General features: G+C 49.5%; 1 protein-coding gene across 10 annotated transcripts in view; it reads right to left on the reverse strand.

Moving 5' to 3' along the window:
• Positions 1-930: 930 nt before the first annotated feature.
• Positions 931-23,468, reverse strand: part of ABCB9 (ATP binding cassette subfamily B member 9) — a 47,409-nt gene continuing 24,871 nt past the window's right edge. For 3 of the 10 annotated variants that reach the window (XM_002823915.4, XM_009248362.4, XM_054528378.2), the window contains 5 exons: positions 22,655-22,843; positions 21,959-22,132; positions 17,105-17,264; positions 14,034-14,170; positions 9,001-10,183 (listed from right to left, as the gene is read on the reverse strand). In XM_002823915.4, coding sequence (XP_002823961.1) covers positions 9,923-10,183; positions 14,034-14,170; positions 17,105-17,264; positions 21,959-22,132; positions 22,655-22,843 — 921 coding nt within the window. In that variant the 3' untranslated portion in view covers positions 9,001-9,922. Of the gene's footprint in view, positions 1,027-9,000; positions 10,184-14,033; positions 14,171-17,104; positions 17,265-18,241; positions 19,187-21,958; positions 22,133-22,654; positions 22,844-23,468 lie in introns of those variants that run through there. The other 7 variants (XM_063712274.1, XM_002823917.4, XM_009248364.3 and 4 more) reach the window with 6 other exon arrangements.

Raw genomic sequence — 23,468 nt, forward strand, 5'->3', positions numbered from 1 at the left:
TTCACTATCCCCAGCTCCTGAGGTGCAACAGGCAGCCCTTAGTGACAACTGCAAAGGTAAAAAAAAAAAAAAAAAAAAGGCAAAGGTGGAAAATAATTTGGGTGGAGATTAGATAAGCATATAAACCTGTCCCTAGTCTAGGGAAAAGGTTCAGGGCTCTGGTCAGGGTTCAGGCTGCCTGTGTTCAGTTCTCAGTGCTGTGCCACTTAATTTTTGCAGGTTACTTAACCTCATTTTTCTTTTTTGAAAAAACTGCATTAACCGTAGCAGCTGCTTCATAGACTTGTTGTGAGGATTAAAGGCGTTAAAGTCACATAAAGTGGGCCGGGCACAGTGGCTCACACCTGTAATCTCAGTACTTTGGGAGGCCAAGGTGGGAGGCTCACTTGAGGTCAGGAGTTTGAGACCAGCCTGGGTGACATGGTGAAATCCCATTTCTACAAAAAATACAAAAAAAAAAAAAAAAAAAAAAAATTAGCCAGGCATGGTAGCACATGCCTGTAGTCCCAGCTACTTGGGTGAGGTGGGAGGCTCACTGGAGTCTGGGAGGCAGATGTTGCAGTGAGGTGAGATCGTACTACTACACTCCAGCCTGGGCAACAGAGTAAGACCCCTGTCTTAAAAAAAAAAAAATCACTTGGGAGGCCGAGGCAGGTGGATCATGAGGTCAGGAGATCGAGACCATCCTGGCTAACACGGTGAAACCCCGTCTCTACTAAAAATACAAAAAAATTAAAAAATTAGCCAGGTGTGGTGGTAGGCGCCTGTAGTCCCAGCTACTCAGGAGGCTGAGGCAAGAGAATGGCGTGAACCCGGAGCTTGCAGTGAGCCGAGATCGCGCCACTGCACTCCAGCCTGGGCGACAGAGCAAGACTCCGTCTCAAAAAAATAAAAAATAAAAAATAATCACATAAAGCACATAGACTCGTGTTTGCTGCACTGAAAATGTTTTATACCTGAATAGTTATCATCATCATCATCATCAATCCATCTTGGTTCTGATATCTGCAGGCTGGTCGTTCAGGTCTAAGGAGATAATAAACATGCTTGCTAAGCGTCAAAGGAAACATTGGGAGTCTGCTTAATGCCTCTGGATCATGCAATTTAAAATGGATGGCTGGGCGTGATGGGGCACACCTGTAATCCCAGCACTTTGGGAGGCCAAGGCAGAAGGATCGCTTGAAACTAGGAGTAAGACCAGCCTGGGCAACATAACGACAACCCTGTCTCCACAGAAAATCTAAAAATTAGCCAGGCATGGTGGCACAGGCCTGTAGTCCCAGCTATTTAGGAGCCTGAGGCAGAAGGATCAGTTGAGCCTAGAAGTTCAAGGCTGAAGTGAGCTATGATGGCACCACTGCACTCCGGGCTAGGCAACAGAGCAAGACCCTGTCTCTAAAAAATAACAATAATAAATAAATGCAATGGTTAATGTTATGTTATGTGTATTTTACCACAATTTAAAAAGCAAACATTGGCCGAGGACAGTGGCTCACGCCTGTAATCCCAGCACTTTGGGAGAGCGAGGCAGGTGGATCACCTGATGTCAGGAGTTTGAGACCAGCCTGGCCAACACGATGAAACCCCATCTCTACTAAAAATACACAAATCAGCTGGGTGTGGTGGCACCTGCCTGTAATCCCAGCTACTCGGGAGGCTGAGGCAGGAGAATCGCTTGAATATGGGAGGCGGGGTTTGCAGTGAGCGGAGATCGCGCCACTGCACTCTACCCTGAGAGACAGAGACTCCGTCTCAAAACAAAACAAAAAGCAAACATTAAAGAATTAACCTCCTTCTGAGCTCCCTCTGCCAAAACAAAAAATTAAAAAATTTTCCGTATTATTATTTGAAATGATAACAGCTTCCTTACCAGGGGCCAGAAACAAATGGTCAGCAGCAATGGCTGTGTCAGTGCTGGGTTCCAGAGTTTCTTCTCTGTGGAATTGTCTAGAATGCCAGGCCCCTGTTTCAGGCTGGGCTCATTGAATAGGGAGGGAGGAGGTGGAGACGCCCGGCTGGCCGCTCAGGTCTGGGCCAGGTTCTCAGCCGGATGCACTGGCTTGCTGTTGGGTGGCTTAACGACTACTATTTTCAGTCAACAGAAGTCAGAACAGCTGCTTTCCATTTCTCCCAGGAAGTCTTCCTGGGCCACAGCAGCACTTATCATGCTAGAGTTTGTTTAGTTTGTTTACAGTGTTCCCTCCCCTACCCTTGAAGAAAATTCTATTATTCAGAAATGTACACAGAACAATATAACAAACACATGGTACCCACAGCTCAGGACTAGCCATTGCTAACGATTTCCTCTCTTTGCTTTGAGTCTTTTTTTTTTTTTTTTAGAAATATGGACTTCATTTTTTTGAGATGGAGTCTCACTCTGTTGCCCAGGCTGGAGTGCAGTGGCATGATCTTAGCTCACTGCAACCTCCGCCTCCCGGGTTCAAGTGATTCTCCTGCCTCAGCCTCCTGAGTAGCTGGGACTACAGGCATGTGCCACCACGCCCAGCTAATTTTTGTATTTTTAGTAGAGATGGGTTTTGCCATGCTGGCCAAGGTGGTCTCGAACTCCTGGCCTCAAGTGTTCCACTCACCTTGGCCTCCCAAAGTGCTGGGATTACAGGTGTGAGCCACCGCACCCAGCCAAGTCTATTTTTATTCTTAAAGAAGTAAGGTATTGCATATCTTCATGCTTTTGTCTTCAATACCCAGACAAACTCCAACATGAATTGTTTGTGTAGCCTTCCAATCTATTATTGTTATTATTTTATTGTTTAGAGAGAAGGTCTCGCTCTATCACCCAGGCTGGAGTGCAGTGGCGCAATTATGGGCTCACTGCAGCCTTGAACTCCTGGGCTTAAGTGATTTTCCCACCTCAGCCTTCAAAGTAGCTGAGACTATAGGCACACGCCACCACACCTGGCTAATTTTTCTTCTTCTTCTTTTTTTTTTTTTTAAGTTTTTAGTAGAGATGGGGTCTCACTATGTTGCCCAGGCTGGTCCTGAACTCCTAAACTCAAGTGATCCACCTGCCTCAGCCTCCCAAAGTACTGAGACTACAGTTGTAAGTTACAGTGCTCGGCAATTTTTTTTTTTCTTGAGACAGGGTCTCACTCTGTTGCCCAGGCTGGAGTGCAGTGGCGCCATCATGGCTCACTGCTGCCTCAACCTCCCAGGCTCAAGCAATCCTCCCGTTTCAAGCTCCTGAGGAGCTGAAACTACAGGCGTGCACCACTGTGTCCTGCCTTACACCAGTACTTCTTTTTTATTTATTTATTTATTTTTGAGACGGAGTCTCACTCTGTCGCCCAGGCTGGAGTGCAGTAGCGCGACCTCCACGCACTGCAAGCTCTGCCTCCAGGGTTCACGCCATTCTCCTGCCTCAGCCTCCCGAGTAGCTGGGACTACAGGCGTCCGCCACCACGCCCAGCTAATTTTTTTTGTGTATTTTTAGTAGAGACGGGGTTTCACTGTGTTAGCCAGGATGGTCTTAATCTCCTGACCTCGTGATCCGCCCGCCTTGGCCTCCCAAAGTGCTGGGATTACAGACGTGAGCCATGGCGCCCGGCCACACCAATACTTCTTATTGGCTAATTCTTAAATTCTTAATTGTTAATCCCAGTGGAGCAATGGTCCTTAACTCAGGGCCCCTGACAGAGGAATTGTAAAATACCACACGTTTCCCACAAGTTGCATACAATGCTTTATGTGTACGGGTATTTTTCTGGGGAGAGTTTCTAGAATTTTCATCAAATTTCCAAAGAGATTTATGACCCCAAAAGTTCTGGAACAAAACCCTGAAGAGCCAGGGCCATTGGGCTTAACCCTCCTCTGTGCTGTTTCCGTTTTCTCAGGTGTGGCTTTTGAACCTGCCAACACAGGGTGAGGTTGACACAGACCAGTCCAGTCGACAGGGGAGCTGTAGCAGACAGCAGGGGGCATGGGGAAGGGGCTCTGCCTCGCAAGGTTCTTTGCGCACATCTTCCCCCTGAAGTCATCACCAGGGTCCCTGTGGGCTCCTAGGACCCCAAGGCACTTCAGAGACCTCTCATGGCTCAGCAGCTGCCTCAGCCATTGACTTGGGCTGAGTCTGCCGTCTTCCTGGGATCGGGGTCGTCTTTAGCCCGGGCAAGTTGGAAACTGAAATACACTCTCCAGATGAAGGCAGCAGCAGGGAGTGTGGGGACCTGGGTTCCAGCCTCGGCCATTCTGCTAAATACATTTATAACCCTGCAGTCATTTCTTTCCTCTGGGCCTCGGTTTCCCTGTCTGTTAAATGAGGTGATTGGACTGTGTTCATTGTTTTCACACTATGTTATGGTGTGTCCAAGAGTTCAATCATTCCTTTCTTTTTCAAGTTTTGTAGAGACAGGGTCATGCTCTGTTGCCCAGGTTGCAGTGCAGTGGCACGATCATAGCTCATGGCAGCCTCAAACCCGTGGACTCAAGCGATCCTCCCACCTAAGCCTCCCGAGTAGCTGGAATTACAGGCATGGGCCTCTATGCTCAGCTCAAACATTTCTTTAATGGCTGTTTACTGAGCACATACTATGTGTCAGCCACTGTTCTAGGCACTGGGGAATACAGCAGTGACCAAGAGAAAATCTAATGTGGGAAAGAAACAATGACAGAGTAAACTAAGTCCTGGCGCCAGGACTAAGCCAGCCCTGGGGCGCCGTGCTACTCTTCATTCTCTCTCATCCCTCCTTGTTTCCTCGTCTGTCTCTCTGGCCAACTGTACTGTCCCCAAAGCCCTAGACTGCAATTACTTTCTCCTGGTTTACCCAGCACACTGTGTGGGACAGAAGGAGGACAGTGACATTTGCTAAATTAATTGTAACAGAAAAAAGTCAGCTTTAAAAGTCAACTCTCCACACCCACCAGGATGGTGACAATTTTATATTGTTTATTTTTGAGACAGAGTCTCACTCTGTCACCCAGGCTGGAGTGCAGTGGCATGATATCGGCTCACCACAACCTCCACCTTCCAAGTTCAAGCAATCCTCCCATTTCAGCCTCATGAACAGCTGAGACCACAGGTGTGTGCCACCATGCCCGGCTAGCAGTTTTTGGATTTTTTAGCAGAGATGAGGTTTCACCATGTTGCCCAGGCTGGTCTTGAACTCCTGGGCTCAAGTGATCTGCCTGCCTCAGCCTCCCAAAGTGCTGGGATTACAGGTGTGAGCCACTGTTCCCGGCCCTGGATGGTGATAATTAAAAACAAAAGCAAAACCAGAAAATAATAAGTGTTGGTGAGAACGTGGGGAAATTGCAACCCTCGTGGATTGCTGGTGGGAATGCAAAATGGTGCAGCTGCTGTGGAAGACAGTCTGGCAGTTCCTCAAAACGCTGAGCATAGAATTCTCATGGGACCCAGCAATTCCACTCCCAGGCATCTGCCCAAGAGAGGCGAAAGCAAACTCCCACAAAAAAACATGAATGTTGGGCCAGGCGCAGTGGCTCATGCCTGTAATCCTGGCACTTTGGGAGGCCGAGGTGGGTGGATCACAAGGTCAAGAGATCGAGACCATCCTGGCTAACGCGGTGAAACTCCGTCTCTACTAAAATCGCAAAAAATTAGCTGGGCGTGGTGGCGGGCGCCTGTAGTCCCAGCTACTCGGGAGGCTGAGGCAGGAAAATGGCATGAACCTGGGAGGCGGAGCTTGCAGTGAGCCGAGATTGCGTCACTGCACTCCAACCTGGGCGACAGAGCGAGACTCTGTCTCAAACAACAACAACAACAACAACAAAACATGAATGTTCCCACTATTAGCAGCACTAATAGCAGTACTATTCACAATAGCCCAAAGGTGGAAACAGCCCAAATATCTATCAACAGATGAATGGATAAACAAAACATGGCATAGCCATACAATAGGATATTATTCAGCCATAAAAAGGAATAAAGTGCTGATTCATGCCACAACATGGTTGGACCTTGTACACATGACGAGAGAAGCCAGACACGAAAGGCCACGTAGTATAGGGTTCCATGTACATGAAAAGGCCAGAGGGGCCAATCTGCAGAGCCAGATTTTAGAATGCTGGCGGCCAGGGGCTGTGTGGAGGAAGAATTGGGGAGTGACTGTTAATGGGTATAGGGTTTTCTGTTAGGGTGATGAAATTGTCCTGGAATTAGATAATGATGATGGTTACACAACATCATAAGTGTACTAGATGTCACTAATGATAAGGTTTATATTATCTGCATGTTGCTGCAATAAAAACAATTTTAAAAACATTAGGCTGGGCGCAGTGGCTCAGGCCTATAATCTCACCACTTTGGGAGGCCAAGGCAGATGGATTACTTGAATCCAGGAGTTCAAGACCAGCCTGGCCAACATGGTGAAACGCTGTCTCTACTAAAAACACAAAAAAATTAGCTGGGTGTGGTGGCAGGCGCCTGTAGTCCCAGCTACTCAAAAGACTGAGGCAGGAGAATCGCTGAACCAGGGAGGCAGAGGTTGCAGCGAGCTAAGATTGTGCCACTGCACTCCAGCCTGGATGACAGAGAGAGATCCTGTCTCAAAAACTAAAACAAAAAACCCTGCCAAAATAAAACAAACAAAAGAAAACATTATATCTCTGGCCGGGCGTGGTGGCTTACGCCTATAAGCTCAACACTTTGGGAGGCCAAGGTGGGAGGACTGCTTGAGGCCAGGGATTTGAGACCAGCCTGTTCAACAAAGCAAGGCCTGTCTCTACAAAAAAAAAAAGAAAAAAAGAAAAAGAAAAAGAAAAAATTAGCTGGGCATGGCAATGTGCACCTGTAGCCCTAGCTACTCTGAAGGCTGAGGTGGGAGGATCACTTGAGCCCAGAAGGTTGAGGCTACAGTGAGCCGTGATAGCACCTCTGCACTCCAGTCTGGGCAATAGAGCAAGAACCTGTCTCTAAAAACAAACAAACAAACAAACACACAAACAAAAACACTCCTTAAATGTAATGTGGGACCCTGGAACAGAAAGAGGACATTAGTGAGAAAACTAATGACACACAAATACAGCTTGCAGTTTCACTGATAGTGACATGCTGTGTTGGTTTCCTAGTTGTGACAAATGTACCCCAGTACTGTGGGATTTTAAGAGAAGAGGAAACTGTGAGGGGTGGGGCATAAGGGAACTTTCTGTATTGTTTTGTGACATTTCTGTAAATCTAAAATTATTTCAAAATTAAACTTTTTTTTTTTGAGACAGTCTCGCTCTGTCACCCAGGCTGGAGTGCAGTGACGCAATCTTGGCTCACTGAAACCTCTGCCTCCTGGATTCAAGCAATTCTCCTGCCTCAGCCTCCTGAGTAGCTGGGACTACAGGAGTGTGCCACCACGCCCGGCTAATTTTTGTATTTTTAGTAGAGACAGGGTTTTACCATGTTGGCCAGGCTGGTCTTGAACTCCTGACCTCGTGATCCACCCACCTTGGCCTCTCAAAGTGCTGGGATTACAGGCATGAGCCACCGCATCTGGCCTAAACATTACTTTTTAAAAACTCCTATGTACCTCCTAAAAAGAAGCTAGTTCGGTCTCTGGAAGGTTCTTTTGTCTGCCTATGGCGCACTTTTGGGTGTGGGTTTATAAATCAAGGCGCTGGAGCTAACTCCATAGGAGAGGGAGAAGAATCTGGAATTCTCAGCCTGGAAGTGCAGGGATGAGAAGAGATGGGCAGATGGGAGAGGAGCTTGGATTGGAACAGGGCTGGGCTGGGGCCAGGAAGCCCCTTGGGAGGGACTTTGCAGAACAGGAATGTCCAACACTGACGCTGAAAACTAGAGACCCACAGGCTGGAGACCACCTCTACACATGTGCTTTGTTGGTCCTCGGTTTTGTCAAAATAATTTGAGCCAATACATAAAAAACAGCTGATCTCACATGAAAATTGGAATTTCCAACTTCTCTGGAAACATCTGAAGATATGCTAAGTCTCTGAAAACTTAACCCTCTCTGCTTCCTAAAATCAAAAAGGAAGTCCTGAGGTTAACTTCAACCAAGGTTGCAAGTTCCCCTCTGTAGCAGGCTGAGTGGTGGCCCCCAAAAGCTTCCCTTGTCAAACCCCTGAACCTGTGAAGTGACCATATTTGGAAAAAAGGGTCTTTGCAGATGCAAAGGACCTCTAGAGGAGATCAGCCTGGATTATGTAGGTGGCCTCTAAATCCAACGACAAGTGCTTTTATAAGAGAAGGACAAGGCTGGCCGGGCGCAGTGGCTCACGCCTATAATCCCAGCACTTTGGGAGGCCAAGGTGGGCAGGCCATCTGAGGTCAGGAGTTTGAGACCAGCCTGGCCAACACAGTGAAACCCATCTTTACTAAAAATACAAAAATGAGCCGGGTGTGGTGGTGGGTGCCTGTAGTCCCAGTTACTCAGGAGGCTGAGGCAGGAGAATCGCTTGAACTCGGGAGGTGGAGGTTGTAGTAAGCCAAGATTGTGCCACTGCACTCCAGCGTGGGTGACAGAGCAAGGCTCTGTCTCAAAAAAAAAAAAAAAAAAAAAAAAAAAAAAATACTACTCTACCAGTTGGCACAGAGCCCTCCTCCTGGGACCCCAGACTTCTTCACAATTCTGCAAGTAAGAATAACCATCGCAGCGGTTTTCCTGTGTCCAGGCCCAAACCTCCCTGCTGATTGAGCTGTCCTGCTGGGTAATATTTCTCTGCTGCATGGATTGGGGTGGGTGTTGGGTGCCTGGGCCCCGATGGAAAAGAACAGGTGGCATTTGTTGGGCCTCAGTTCAGCTGTCCCGGGAAGCACAGAGGCCCCTGGGATTTCAAGGCAACGTCTCTATCCCCCTGCACAATCCCCGTAGAGACAGGCAGACAGGAATGTCTACACCAGAGACCCTGGGATGGGAGGAGTGCAGATGGGGCTCCCAGACACAGGGGGAGGCCCTGGACCACCCAAAGTCTCTCTGCAACTCCACCAGAGAGGGCTGAGAGGAGAGCCGTGGTCTGGTGGAAAAACCTAACTGGGCGATGAGGCAGTTGGCCCAAGTAGAAGTCAGAGGTTAGGGGTAAGAGGTAGTACACTTTATTGACCGGGTTCTCCCAACATGTTGCAATCTCTGGCAAAGCCAGACCCTGGGCTTTGCGACCATCCCATCCACCAGAGAGAGAAGAGAACACATCTCATGAACATCCACCTGGCCTCCAGACAGCAGAGCACAGGGGTGGGTGTGGGGGGGAAGGCTGCCAGCCAGGGGTGGGTGGACGAGCGGCGAAAGCGCTGGGTGCCGGGCTGGGGGCACCCCTGAGGCCCCTCCAGACCTGGCCAGCCCCTCACTCCCCCAGTTGAGGTTTCGTGTGGTTCACAGTGAGACTGGCTTAGATTGGCAGCGGGCGATGGCAGACAGATGCCCTCCATGCTCCCCACCTGCCCTGGCCGGACTCACAGAGCTGGCAAGAGGGAGAGACGGAAAATCCCGTTCTCCGTGTCTCCCTCCGGGATAGGGAAGCCCCTTCTCTGGAGGGGTAAAGGGGAGAGGCCTAGTCTCTTGACATCCCCCAGGCTACTAAGGAAGGGCCATTCACTCCTGGCTCAGAAGTTTCTAGAACATCTTGGTGAAAGTGCCCGCCATTACTCCCAATTAGAAAAAGGTTTTTGAAATCTAGGAGTTGACTGGGGTGCCTCAAACCAAACAGTAAAAACCCTGGTAAGATCTAGGTTTAAAAAGGCAGCTCTACCTTTGCTTAGGAGGCTAGGGAGGTCCGTGAAGGCGTTGGCTCAGGGCAGCAGGGGTAGGGAGTGCCCTGGGAATGGGGCAGGGACCAGGGGCAAGATGCAGGAAGCAGTGATCCATGGGACATGGCAGGTCGTCCTTCAGTGCTGCAGGCCTGGGCTCGGAGGGCAGCTGGGGGCCACCGGGGGCCTCCGTGGGCACATCTGCCAGGCAGGCACCGGGGCCTCTGCCCCACCGGGAGAAGCAGGGGCCCCCCATCAGGCCTTGTGACTGCCGTTGGCTGCAGGCTCGTTGTGGCCAGCTGTGAAGTCCGCGGCGGGCTCAAGCCCCAGCATCTGCCGCTGCACCAGCTTGGCATAGAGGCCGCCCTGGGCCAGCAGCTGCTGGTGGGTGCCCTGCTGCACTACGCGGCCCTTGTCCAGCACCACAATGAGGTGCGCATGCTCCACGGTGCTCAGCCGGTGCGCGATGATGAGTACCGTGTGCTTCTGCAGGTTGCCGTGGATGGCCTGCTGGATCTGCGGGGACAGTGGGGGCCTGGCTTGCATGGCACGGACGCCCCACCCGCAACCGTGCTCCATGCCACCGCCTATGGGCTGATGCTTAACCTCTCTGAGGCTCAGTTCACAAAGGATGGCCAGCCTCCTGGGTTTTTCTTAAAGGGAGACAGCTCAGGGCCAGACACAACAAGGCACCTGGTGAATGGGCGATCACCTCTACCCTGGCCCTCCAGTCTTCTGGTCCCTCCCTTCCCCCTCCTTTTTTTTTTTTTTTTTTTTTTTGACTAAGTCTTGCTGTCACCCAGGCTGGAGTGCAGTGGTGCGATCTCAGCTCACTGCAACCTCTGCCTCGTGGATTCAATCAATTCTCACGCCTCAGCTTCCCAAGTAGCTAGGGGATTACAGGTGCACGCCATCATGCCCAGCTAATTTTGTTTTGTATTTTTAGTAGAGGTGGGGTTTCACTATGTTGGCCAAGCTGGTCTCGAACTCCTGACCTCAAGTGACCAGCCTCCCTCCTTTTTCTTTTCTTTTTGAGACAGGGTCTCGCTCTGTGGACCAGGCTGGAGTGCAGTGGCGTGATCACAGCTCACTGCATCCTCAATCTCCCGGCCTCAAGGAATCCTCCTGCCTCAGCCTTCCAAGTAGCTGGGACCACAGGCATGCACCATCATGCCCAGCTAATTTTTGTATTTTTTTGTAGAGACGGCTGGTCTCTACAAAAACACTGTTTCCCAGGCTGGTCTTGAACTCCTGGCCTCAAGCCATCCTCCCGCATTGGCCTCCTAAAGTGCCAGGACTATAGGTGTGAGCCACCACACCCAGCCTCTGTTTAATTTTCTTTAAACCTAAAACCGCTCTAAAAAATAAAGCCACTGGAAGCAGTGGCTCACACCTGTAATCCCAGCACTTTGGGAGGCCGAGGCAGGTGGATCCCTTGAGCTCAGGAGTTTGAGACCAGCCTGGGCAACATGGCGAAACCCCATCTCTACAAAAAATACAAAAAATTAGCTGTGTGTGTGGTGGCGTGCAGCTGTAGTCCCAGCTACTCGGGAGGCTAGGAGGTTGGAGGATCGCTTGAGCCCGGGAGAACTGTGATTGTGCCACTGCATGCCAGCCTGGGTGACACAGCAAGGCCCTGTCTCAAAACAAACAAAAACCAACAACAACAAAAATAAAGCCTATTAATTCCGTACTAGAGGCCGAGGAGTTTGCCTCCCTGCAACTTTGTCCTTACCCCTCTCCGTTCAATCCCCACCCACCAGCCACACTGACCTTTTGGCTTTGAACTTGCCAAGCTCATTCTCCACTCCGGGACTTGGCACCTGCTGACCCTTCCTCCTGGCACGTTCTTACCTCCAGAACTCTCCACCACTGGCTTCTTTTCTTTCATGTCTCAGCTCAGATGGCACCTGATGGCCTTGGTTCTAATGGTGAGAACCACAGAACTCTTGGCACATGGTGACTCCATCCAAACCGCTGTGCTAAGTAACCAAACTCTAGTATGGCTTCTAGCAGCAGAAAGCCATATCCCTGGGATCACCACAGCCCCCACTCAAGTGCCTGTGTGAGAAAGCTCAGCTTGGCCAGGAGAATTTGCTGTGTTTTAGTCAACACCTGCTGACTGGCCCCAACCTCTTTTTCTTGAGTGTTTACTAAAAAGGGCTTACAACTGTGACTCCTTCCTTTGTCCCTCTGAGACGTGTATGTGATCTCCTGCATCTCAGAAGTGTCTCTCTTAAGGACCTGAAAGCCATTCCCTTGAAGTGGACAGCCAGACACAGGTGGCCTCTTGGCTGTCCACTGGGCTTGTTTTTAGTTTTCATGGGGGCCTCTGCCTGCTCCCCTCCCTACCCCCTCATTCTCCCTTTAAAATGCCTGTCACCACCAAACTGGGATGGAACACGGCTCCTTCCCCACTGTCAGGAGTTACTGCATAAAATCTCTTTCCATGGCTTTTGCTAGCACCCAGCTGTGTTTATCTTTGACAACGGTGACCCCTCCCAATCTCCTGGTGTCCTAAGACTGTTTCATTTGCTTTGTAGCACAGGCCATGGCGTGACCACATGCTTGTTTCCTTGTTTTTTTTTTTGAGACAGAGTCTCGCTCTGTCGCCCAGGCTGGAGTGCAGTGACGCGATCTCGGCTCACTGCAAACTCCGCCTCCTGGGTTCAAGCCATTCTCCTGCCTCAGCCTTCCAAGTAGCTGGGATTACAGGTGCACGCCACCACACCCAGCTAATTTTTGTATTTTTAGTAGAGACAGGGTTTCACCATGTTGGCCAGACTGGTCTCGAACACCTGACCTCGTGATCCGCCGGCCTCGGCCTCCCAAAGTGCTGGGATTACAGGCGTGAGCCACCACACCTGGCCTTCCTTGTTTCTTATCTGCCTTCCCCACTGGAATGGAAACACCATGGGGACAAGGGTCTTTGGTTAGCCCATCACGATAACCCCAGACTGGTGCCTGGTGCCTGGTGCCTGAGAAGAGCTCAGTAACCCTCTGTGTAATAAGTGAATCAATCCGCGCATAGACTGAGGTTGCTAGCCATCTGCAAATACATGACTGGGCCCACCTGACCAGTGAGAATGAGACTCAAAGGGGAAGCATTAGCTTGAGGTCACACAGTTATAAACTGTAGGATGGAGCTGCTAGTCCAGGTATCCCCATTCTGTTTTTTGTTTTTGTTTGTCTGTTTGTTTTTTGAGACAGAGTCTCGCTCTGTTGCCAAGGCTGGAGTGCAGTGGTGCAATCTCGGCTCACTGCAACCTCTGCTTCCCAGGTTCAAGCTATTGTCCTGCCTCAGCCTCCCAAGTAGCTAGGATTACAGGCACCTGCCACCATATCTGGCTGACTTTTGTATTTTTAGTAGAGACGGAGTTTCACCATGTTGGCCCGGCTAGTCTTGAACTCCTGACCTCAGGTGATTCACCCACCTCGGCCTCCCAAAGTGCTGGGATTATAGGCATGAACCACTGACCACTGCACCCAGCCTTTTTTTTTTTTTTTTTTTTTTTTAAGACGGAGTCTCACTCTGTCGCCCAGGCTAGAGTGCAGTGGCACAATCTCAGCTCACTGCAACCTCCATCTCCCGGGTTCAAGTGAGTCTCCTGCCTCAGCCTCCCGAGTAGCTGGGGTTACAGGCATGCACCACCATGCCCAGCTAATTTTTGTATTTTTAGTAGAGACAGCGTTTCACCATATTGACCAGACTGGTCTCGAACTCCAGACCTCAAGTGATCTGCCTGCCTTGGCCTCCCAAAGTGCTGGGATTATAGGCATGAGCCATCACACTGGGCCTGTTTTGTTTTGTTTTGTTTTTGTCTGTTTGTTTGAGCCAGATGGAGTCTCACTCTGTCGCCCAGGCTGGAGTGCAGTGGCACAATCTTGGCTGACTGCAACCTCCACCTCCCAGGTTCAAGCAATTCTCCTGCCTCAGCCTCCCAAGTAGCTGGGATTACAGGCATGTGCTACCACGCCTGGCTAGTTTTTGTATTTCTAGTAGAGATGGGGTTTCACCATGTTGGCCAGGCTGGTCTCCAACTCCTGACCTCAGGTGATCCACCTGCTTCGGCCTCCCAAAGTGCTGGGATTACAGGCGTAAGCCACTGCTCATGACCCAGGTCTCCCCATTCTGATGCCTTCTCTTGCCTCACACCATACAGCTCTGCCTGGAGCCTGGAGGCTGGGTCCAGAGTGGCTCCTGGCTCCCCACTCTCAACACCAGGAATTCACCAGCCCAGGAGGCTGACAGTCTGGGAGAGCTCCTGGGGCCCGTCTCTTCTCAGCACCCATCTGCTGGGTGATGGGGTCTCTGGCCACCTGGAGCCGCTCCTGCCCCTACATTGCCCGCCACCCTGTGACTCACCAGATACTCGCTCTCGGCATCCAAAGCGCTGGTGGCTTCATCCAGGATGAGGACCGGGGGATTCCGCACCAGAGCCCGGGCCATGGCCACCCGCTGCTTCTGGCCACCTGACAGCTGGGCGCCCTTCTCCCCTGTCTCTGTATGGTGGAGGCACAGAGACCATTTAGCAATGGGTGAGGTCGGGCAGCCCCGGGGAAGAGTGAGGGGCCCTGCCCTGCAGCTGTGGAAAGGGCGGGCTGGAACCCACAGCTTGAAAGCTCATGAAATGATGTTCCCCCCACCCAACTCATAAGGGGCATGCAGATTAAGCCTACATGCGAATTGATAGCAAGTTACCAATTTTCACCCATTCATTTGGCAGAAACCCAAACATCTGATAGCACACAGTGCAGGTGAGGCTGCAGGGAGACAGGCCCTCACCCGTCCTCCTGGAGAAGGGGAGTTGGAGCGAGCCCCATGGCTTGAAGAGCTGCAGCAATAACCCTGGGTCTATGAGTGTGTGCAGTGCAAAGGTTGTGTGTGTTCACCACAGATGTGCGGCCTATGGCCCAGTAAGCCCACCTGGACCAATTTTCCCCATGGACCGACCTCCTCCCATGCACAACAATACAGACACAGGTCACCTGTGACCCACTGCGCTGTTATTGCAAAAAATAAAACAAATAGACTCAAATGTCCATCAATAGGAAATTGAGTCAATCAATTATTATTATTTTAGAGACAGGGTCTCAATCTCTCACCCACGCTAGAGTGCAGTAGTGCAATCATTGCTTACTATAGCCTCAAACTTCTGGGTTCAAGCGATCCTCCAGCCTCAGCCTTCTGAGTAACTGAGACTACAGGTGCCTGCCACCACACCTGGCTAACTTAAAATATTTTTCTGTAGAGGTGGGGTCTCACTACATTGCCCAAGCTGTTCTCAAACCCCTGGCCTCAAGCGATCCTCTTGCCTTGGCCTCCAAAGTGCTGGGATTACAGACGTGAGCCACTGCACCTGGCCATACCACCAGCTGTTTATTATTTCACTTTTCTTTCATTGAGATGAAACTGACATAACGTAAACATAACCATTGTAAAGTGAATAATCCGGGCTGAGCACAGTGGCTCCCAGCACTTTGGGAGGCTGAGGCAGGCGGATCACGAGGTCAGGAGATTGAGACCATCCTGGCTAACACGGTGAAACCCTGTCTCTACTAAAAATACACAAAATTAGCCGGGCGTGGTGGCACATGCCTGTAATCCCAGCTACTCGGGAGGCTGAGGCAAGAGAATCACTTGAACCCAGGAGGCAGAGGTTGCCGTGAGCCGAGATCGCGCCACTGCACTCCAGCCTGGGCGACAGAGCGAGACTCTGCCTCAAAAAAAAAAAAAAATGAATAATCCAGTGGCATTTAGTGCATTCACAATGTTGCACAACCACCACCTCTATTTAATTTCAAAACATTATTCTAAAATAATATATATTTATTATATCAATTAATTACTAGAACTACTTAAGTTCATATTGAGGTAATTTTTTTAAAAATTAGTATATTTAGTATATTTTTATTTAAAAATTATTTTAAATTGACAAGTAAAAATAGTTCATATTTAATGGTGTACAACGTGATGCTTTGAAATACATATACACTGTGGAATAGCTAAATCAAGCCAGTTAACATATACATTATCTCACATATCTATCACTTTTTTTTTTAGAGAGAACACTTAAAATCTACTCTGTTAGCTATTTTCAAGTACACAGTACACTGTTATTAACTATAGCTGGCCAGGCACGGTGGCTCACACCTGAAATCCCACCACTTTGGGAGGCCAAGGCAGGCAGATCACCTGAGGTCAGGAGTTCGAGACCAGCCTGGCCAAAATAGTGAAACTCCCGTCTCTACTAACAATACAAAAAAAAATTAGCGAGGTGTGGTGGTGGGCACTTGTAATCCCAGCTACTCAGGAGGCTGAGGCAGGAGAATCGCTTGAATCTGGGAGACGGAGGTTGCAGTGAGGCAAGATTGCTCCACTGTACTCCAGCCTGGGCGACAGAATGAGACTGTCTCCATTAAAAAACAAACAAACAAAAAACTATAGTCAACAGGTCTCTTGACCTTATTCCTAAGGGAAAAATTTATCTTTTGATCAACATCTCCCCAACCCCCCCATACATTGTATATATTTAATTATTGAAAAGGGGCTATTCGTGTGGTTCAAAAATCTAAAAATATAGGCTGGGTACAATGGCTCATGCCTGCAATCCCAGCACTTTGGGAGGCAGGAGGATTGCATGAGCCCAGGAATTTGAGACCAGCCTGGGAAACATAGCAAGACCCCGTATCTACAACAAAAATTAAAAATGGGGCGGGAGGATAGCTTGAGCCCAAGAGGTTGAGGCCGCAGTGAGCCGTGATCACGCCACTGCACTCCCACCTGGGTGACACAGCAAGCCCCTGCCTCAAAAAAAAAAAAAAAAAAAAAAATCTAAAAATATATAAAACTATAAATAATGAAAAGTTTAAGTCCTTTCTTCAGTTCCCTCCTGCTCCCACCAAAACGTCTTTCATTAGTTGCTTACATGTCCTTGTCTAGTTTCTTTATGCAAATATGAACATGTTATTTTTATCTCCCCAATCCTTTAATAGGAAAAAAAAACAGCTCCCTATACTCTGCACCTGGCTCTTCTCACGCAGCATCATATCTCAGTGACCTTTCCATACTGATATATGCAGAGCTGCCTCCTCCTCTGCCTCCACCTCCTCCTGCGCCTCCACCTCCTCCCCCTTCTTCTACTTCCTCTTTTTCCCAGCAGCATAATATTCCAGTGTATGGGCTTCTATAATAATTTACTTAATAAATACTTTGCTGAGTCAGAGCACAGTGGCTCATGCCTGTAATCCCAGCACTTTGGGGATTGCAGGAAGATCGCTTGAGCCCAGGAGGTTTGAGTCTAGCCTGGGTAACGTAGCGGGACCCCATCTCTACAAAAAAAGAGCAGGTGGCATAGGGCAGTGCTTAACTCAGAGGGTTATGTCCCTGAGGGTGACCCTGTGGGCCCAGGAGAGGGGCCACCCCCAGCTCCACACCTGTGCTGTAGCCGTCCTGGAGTTCCATGATGAAGCCATGGGCGTTGGCCTTCTGCGCGGCCTCCACCACCATCTCGAAAGGCACAGTGGGCAGGCCGTAGGAGATGTTATCCGTGATGGAGCGGGCGAAGAGCACGGGCTCCTGGCTCACCAGGGAGATCTGGGGAGGAGGGAGCATGGGGCATGAGAGGCCAGGAATGTGTTCATCCAGCTGTCCCCAGCAGCCTTGCTGCCTGGGGCCTGGAGACGCCAGCAGTCTCAGGCCTGAAACCTGATCAGGGCCCAGTGACTGCACTGAGCTGCCTCTCTTCTTCCCCAACAGTGACTCCCGCCTGTACCCACAAGCCCTCAGCCTCCCCTAATCAGCAAACTGGGGCCTGCTACATTTGCTGCTCTGGGATAAGCCAAGTTCCCTGACCTCCGAGAGAAAGCTCACTGGCCATCCCTGTCCTGAAAAAAAGAAAGAGGGATAGAATATAGAATGTTGCTGTGAATGAGTCTGCCCATCTCAGGAAGCAAGAGGCCACAGCAGGGCTCCAGGTCACACAGACTGGCCTGGCGGTGGTCCTCTCCCTTCTAAGAGAACAATTTAAAGAAGCTATCATCTCTAGATTCCAGTTTCAGGAATCTGTGCCTACAAAAATAATAGTATGGCCAGGCCTGGTGGCTCATGCCTATAATCCCAGCACTTAGGGAGGCAGAGGCAGGAGAATTGCTTTAGTCTAGGAGTTCAAGACCAGCCTGGGCAACACAGCAAGACCCCATATCTACAAAATGAAAAAAATATATAGTATGGAAGATATCATTGCAACACCATAAGTAGCAAAAGTTAATTAGTTAATTAATTAAATTATAATGGAAACAATCTAGGTGTCCATAAATGGGGATTCGTTAAATAGTGACAGTGCATCCTTAAAACTGAATTGCAATAGATACATATACACAGCATGATTCTATTTTTGTTTAAAATTATAAACATGTACCTTCATATACTGATATATTTCTATAAAGATAGGAAACACACTGAAAAGGATATTTACTAAACTGCTAACACTGGCTACCTCCATGTGGTGGAATTCAAAAGGTAAGGTGGAGGGGGACATTCACGTCTTAGTTACAAGATTCATTACAACTATGAGAATATGATTAGCTTGTAGCATTTTATTGTTTTATGTTTATAGAAATTAACATTTTAAATTTAAAAATAGAGGCCAGGCATGGTGGTTCACACCTGTAACCCCAGCACTTTGAGAGGCTAAGGTGGGAGGATGGCTTGAGCCCAGGAGTTTGAGATCAGCTTGAGCAACACAGTGAGAACCCGTCTCTACAAAATAATTTAAAAATTGGCCAGGTGTACGTGGTGGCTCATGCCTGTAATCCCAGCACTTTGGGAGGCCGAGGTGGGCGGATCACCCGAGGTCAAGAGTTTGAGACCGGCCTGACCAACATGGAGAAACTCTGTCTCTACTAAAAATACAAAATTAGCCGGGTGTGGTGGTGCATGCCTGTAATCCCAGCTACTCGGGAGGATGAGGCAGGAGAATCACTTGAACCCTCGAGGCGGAGGATGTGATGAGCCAAGATCGCACCATTGTAGTCCAGCCTGGGCAACAAGAGCAAAACTCCATCTTGGGAAAAAAAAAAAAATTGACCAGATGTGGTGGTGTGCACCTATAGTCCCTCAGGAGGCTGATGTGGGAGGATTGCTTGAGCCCAGGAGGTCGTGGCTGCGGTGAACCATGATCACACCACCACATTCCAGCCTGGGTGACAGAGTGAGATCCTATCTCAAACAAAAAGTACATAAATAGGCCAGGCGCTATGGGTCACTCCCAGCATTTTGGGAGGCCAAGGCGGGTGGATCACTTGAGGTCAGGAGTTCTAGACCAGCCTGGCCAACATGGTGAAACCTTGTCTCTACTAAAACTACAAGAAATTAGCCGGGCATGGTGATATGTGCCTGTAGTCCCAGCTACTCGGGAGGTTGAGGCAGGAGAATCGCTTGAACCCAGGAGGAAGAGGTTGCAGTGAGCCGAGATCATGCCACAGCACTCTAGCCTGTGTGACAGAGCGAGACTCCATCTTAAAAAAAAAAAAAGAAAAAGTACATAAATAAATAATTAAGAGAGGCTATTCATGAAGAAGGAAAACCAAATGGCCAATAAATATATGAAAAGGTGTTTAATATCTTCAGTCATCAGGAAAACGCAAAAGACCACAATAAGCTACCACTACATTCTCACCAGTTACCAAAAATTCAGGACTGACAATGTTAGGTGTCTGAGAATCGAAGCGTGGTACCTACTGCAAAGTGTGAACAGCTCTGCTCAGGGGCCTCTTCTAAAACTTTGGTGAGCAGCAGCCTGGTGGCCCCCCACTTGGCACCATTTCACAACAATCTATCTCTGGTTACATGTGCATGGTGTGGGCAGATTTCACAACCCATGGCCCTCACCACCATCTAGAACTTGGCTAGGAGTTCTAGAATCTCTGTGCCAACACTCAGGCTTTCACATAATTTATGTTGATGATGTAAATGGTGCTCCCTTAATAGTTTATATTTCTTGGACAGTGCACAACCTGAGCAACCATCCAGGGCATCCCTGCTCTTAGGCCAGCATAGGGACAGGTGTTACGGTTCCTTTCCGGAAAGGATTACTAAAAACTGTCCAGTCATAAATAGCCTATTTTGAGTACTGGAGATGACCTAAATGTGGAAAAGCTGAAACTCTCCTTCACTGCTGGTATAATGTAAATTGTAAAATGTAAATTGGTATAACCACCTGGGGATAGCTGTTGTGACAGAAACTACTGCAGTTGGGGATGTACATCCACTATCACCAAGCTTTCTACTCTTAGGATTATACCTTGGGGGAACATACTCATGTACACCAGAAAACATAGACAAAATTGTTGTCCACATCCGACATTGGTATTTTTGGTAATGGTAAAACAAAACAAAACAAAACAAAACTGAAAAACAGGCCGGGGTAGAGGCTCACACCTGTCATCCCAGCACTTTGGGAGGCTGAGGCAGGAGGATCACTTGAGGCCAGGTATTTGAGGTCAGCCTGGGCAACATGGTGAGACCACATGTCTACAAAAAAATAAAATTAGTTGGGCATAGTGGCATGTGCCTGCAGTCCCAGCTACTTGGGAGGCTGAGGTGGGAGGATGACTTGAGCACAGGACTCTGAGGCTGCAGTAAGTTGTGACTGTGCCACTGCACTCCACCCTGGGCAACAGAGGGAGACCCTGTCTCAAAAAAATAAAAATAGGCCGGGTGCGGTGGCTCATGCCTATAATCCCAGCACTTTGGGAGGCCGAGGCGGGTGGATCACAAGGTCAGGAGATTGAGACCATCCTGGCTAACATGGTGAAACGCTGTCTCTACTAAAAATACAAAAAATTAGCCAGGCGTTGTGGTGGGCACCTGTAATCCCAGCTACTAGGGAGACTGAGGCAGGAGAATGGCGTGAACCCGGGAGGTGGAGCTTGCAGTGAGCCGAGATCGTGCCACTGCACTCCAGCCTGGGCGACAGAGCGAGACTCCGTCTCCAAAAAAAAAAAAAATTAAAATAAATAAATAAGTAAATAAAATAAAATATAAAGGGAAACAACGCAGCGAGGTGTGGTGGCTCATACCTATAAACCCAACACTTTGGGAGGCCAAGGCAGGCTGATCACCTGAGGTCAAGGGTTCGAGACCAGTCTGGGCAACATGGTGAAACCCTGTCTGTACTAAAAATTCAAAAATTAATCGGGCATGGTGGTGCACCCCTGTAATCCCAGCTACTAGGGAGGCTGAGATAGGAGAATAGCTTGAACCCGCAAGGCGGAGGCTGCAGTGAGCTGAGATCGCACCACTGCACTCCAGCTTGGGCAACAGAGCAAGACTCCATCTCAAAAAAAAAAATAAAGGGAAACAACCCAAATATCCAGAATGCATAAATAATTGTGATAAACATTTGTACAGTGGGTTATCACCCAGCAATGAAAATGAATGAACTCTATCCCCAGCCTCAACCTGGATGACTCACAATGTCGAGTGGGAGACACAAGACACAAACTAATCCACACACCAATCATGATTCTACCCAGATGAAGTTCCGAGCAGGCAGCACAGAGCTCTGCTGTTCAGGGGTACACACAGAGATATCAGAACCAATGAAAAGCAAGAACATGAAGACTCTAAAAGTCAAGACATTACTTCTTGGGGAAAGAGAAGGAACACATGGCGGGGGGTAGGAGGCTTCTGGAGTGCCAGAATGTTCTATTTCTTTTTTTTTCTTGAGACAGAGTCTCATTCTGTTGCCCAGGCTGCAGTGCAGTGGCCCAATCTCGGCTCACTGCAACCTCTACCTCCCGGGTTCAAGTGATTCTCGTGCCTCAGCCTCCTGAGGAGCTGAGATTACAGGCATGTGCCACCACACCTGGCTAATTTTTGTATTTTTAGTAGAGATGGGGTTTTACCATGTTGGCCAGGCTGGTCTTGAACTCCTGAGCTCAAGCAATCTACCCGCCTCGGCCTCCCAAAGTGCTGGGATTACAGGTGTGGGCCATCACATCTACCCTTTTTTTCTTTTTTAATAGAGACGGAGTCTCACTATGTTGTCCAGGCTGGCCTCAAGGGATCCTCCAGCCTCAGCTTCCCAAAATGCTGGGATTACAGGTGTGACCCACCGCGTCCAGACAAGAATGTTCTGTTTCTCTAGGAGGGCATTGTAATTGGTGATAATTCTTTGAACTGTCCATTTATCTCTAGTGCCCTCTTCCGCACCTGTTAACAGCTCACTAGAAAGACCGTTAGATGCAGAAAGGGCGGAGGAGTGTGGCCCAGGCCCGTCCACATACCACACGGTGCAAGTACTTGTGGTCGTAGGCGCTGATGGGCTTGCCGTCCAGCAGCACCCGGCCCCCCTCCAGGGGGTAGAAGTTCTCCAGGATGTTGACACAGGAGCTCTTCCCACTGCCCGAGGGCCCCACCAGGGCCGTCACCTTGCCGGGGGACAGGCTGAAGGAGACATTCTGCAAAGAACACACAGGCACAGTGTGGGGTTATTGGCTCAGGTCCCAGGACTGGATGCCCTGACCTTGGACATAGGTGGGTGCCCTTCCCAGCCCACCCCATGTGCCTCTCCTTCGCTTGGGCACTGCTGGCCCCTAAACATTCTTTCTAAGACACTAGGACTTGGAAGCACCTTGAGATTTGCTGTTTCCTCTATCTGGAATGTTCTCTCTGCAGGGAGCCACCTGGTGAGGTCTCACCTCAAATGTCACCTCCTCCAAGAACCCCTTCTTGACTGTTACCACCATTCCCACGGACCATCCCTACCACAGCACCCTGATCTATTTTCTTTCTAGCACTTATTATCTGGAATCATTCTGTTAAGTATCTGTCTTCCCCAACTGGAGCCCAAAACTCCTGGAGGGCAATGATCTTGCCTGACATATTCCCAGCTGCCCTGCCACAGCCTGGTGTATAGGAGGTGCACAAGAAATGGGGTGACGGAAAGGCTGATTCTGGCAGGCCTCAAGCCGCGCCCTCACCTGCAGGACCTGGGTGTGGGGCCGAGTGCGGTAGGTGAAGGTCACGTTCTCAAAGTCCACCCGGCCCTCCAGGTGGTCGGGGGCCAAGCTGCCATCGTGCACCATGGTCGGCTGCCGGTCGATGAACTCGAATACCTTCTCAGCAGCCCCCACTCCCTGCATCAGGCCACTGTAGACGGAGCCCACAGACTGGGGAGAGCAGACACGCGTTCCTGTCCCACCGATACCCGACTCCTGGGACCCACCCCTGCTACTAGAGAGATGAGGCAGGTACAGAGAAAGCAAGGAGTTCTGGCAGGGAGGTGCAGGAGGCCACCCGACCACCCACTGGTGCATTAGATAATGACAGTAAGGGGAGGTGAGGACAGCAACATCACCAGCACTCTCCCGGCCATCCGGCTGAGTGGGTGCTATCATCCCCACAGGAGCAGATGGAAGCGAAGAAACCAGCAGGGGTGTGGCACAGTGGGAATCCAGCCTTAGTCTTTCAATTGCCATAGCATAGCCTTTTTTTTTTTTTTTTTTTTTTTTTTTTTTTTTTTTTTTTTTTTTAAGATGGAGTCTCCCTCTGTCGCCCAGGCTGGAGTGCATTGATGCAATCTTGGCTCACTGCACCCTCCGCCTCCCAAGTCAAGTGATTCTCCTGCCTCAGCCTCCAGAGTAGCTGGGATTACAGGTACTCGCCACCACGCCCAGCTAATATTTGTATTTTTAGTAGAGACAGGGTTTCACTATGTTGGCCAGGCTGGTCTCAAACTCCTGACCTTAAGTGATCCGCCCACCTCACCCTCCCAAAGTGCTGGGATTACAGGCG

Source organism: Pongo abelii, chromosome 10 (assembly GCF_028885655.2).
Source record: "Pongo abelii isolate AG06213 chromosome 10, NHGRI_mPonAbe1-v2.0_pri, whole genome shotgun sequence".
Taxonomy (NCBI): Eukaryota; Metazoa; Chordata; class Mammalia; order Primates; family Hominidae; genus Pongo; species Pongo abelii.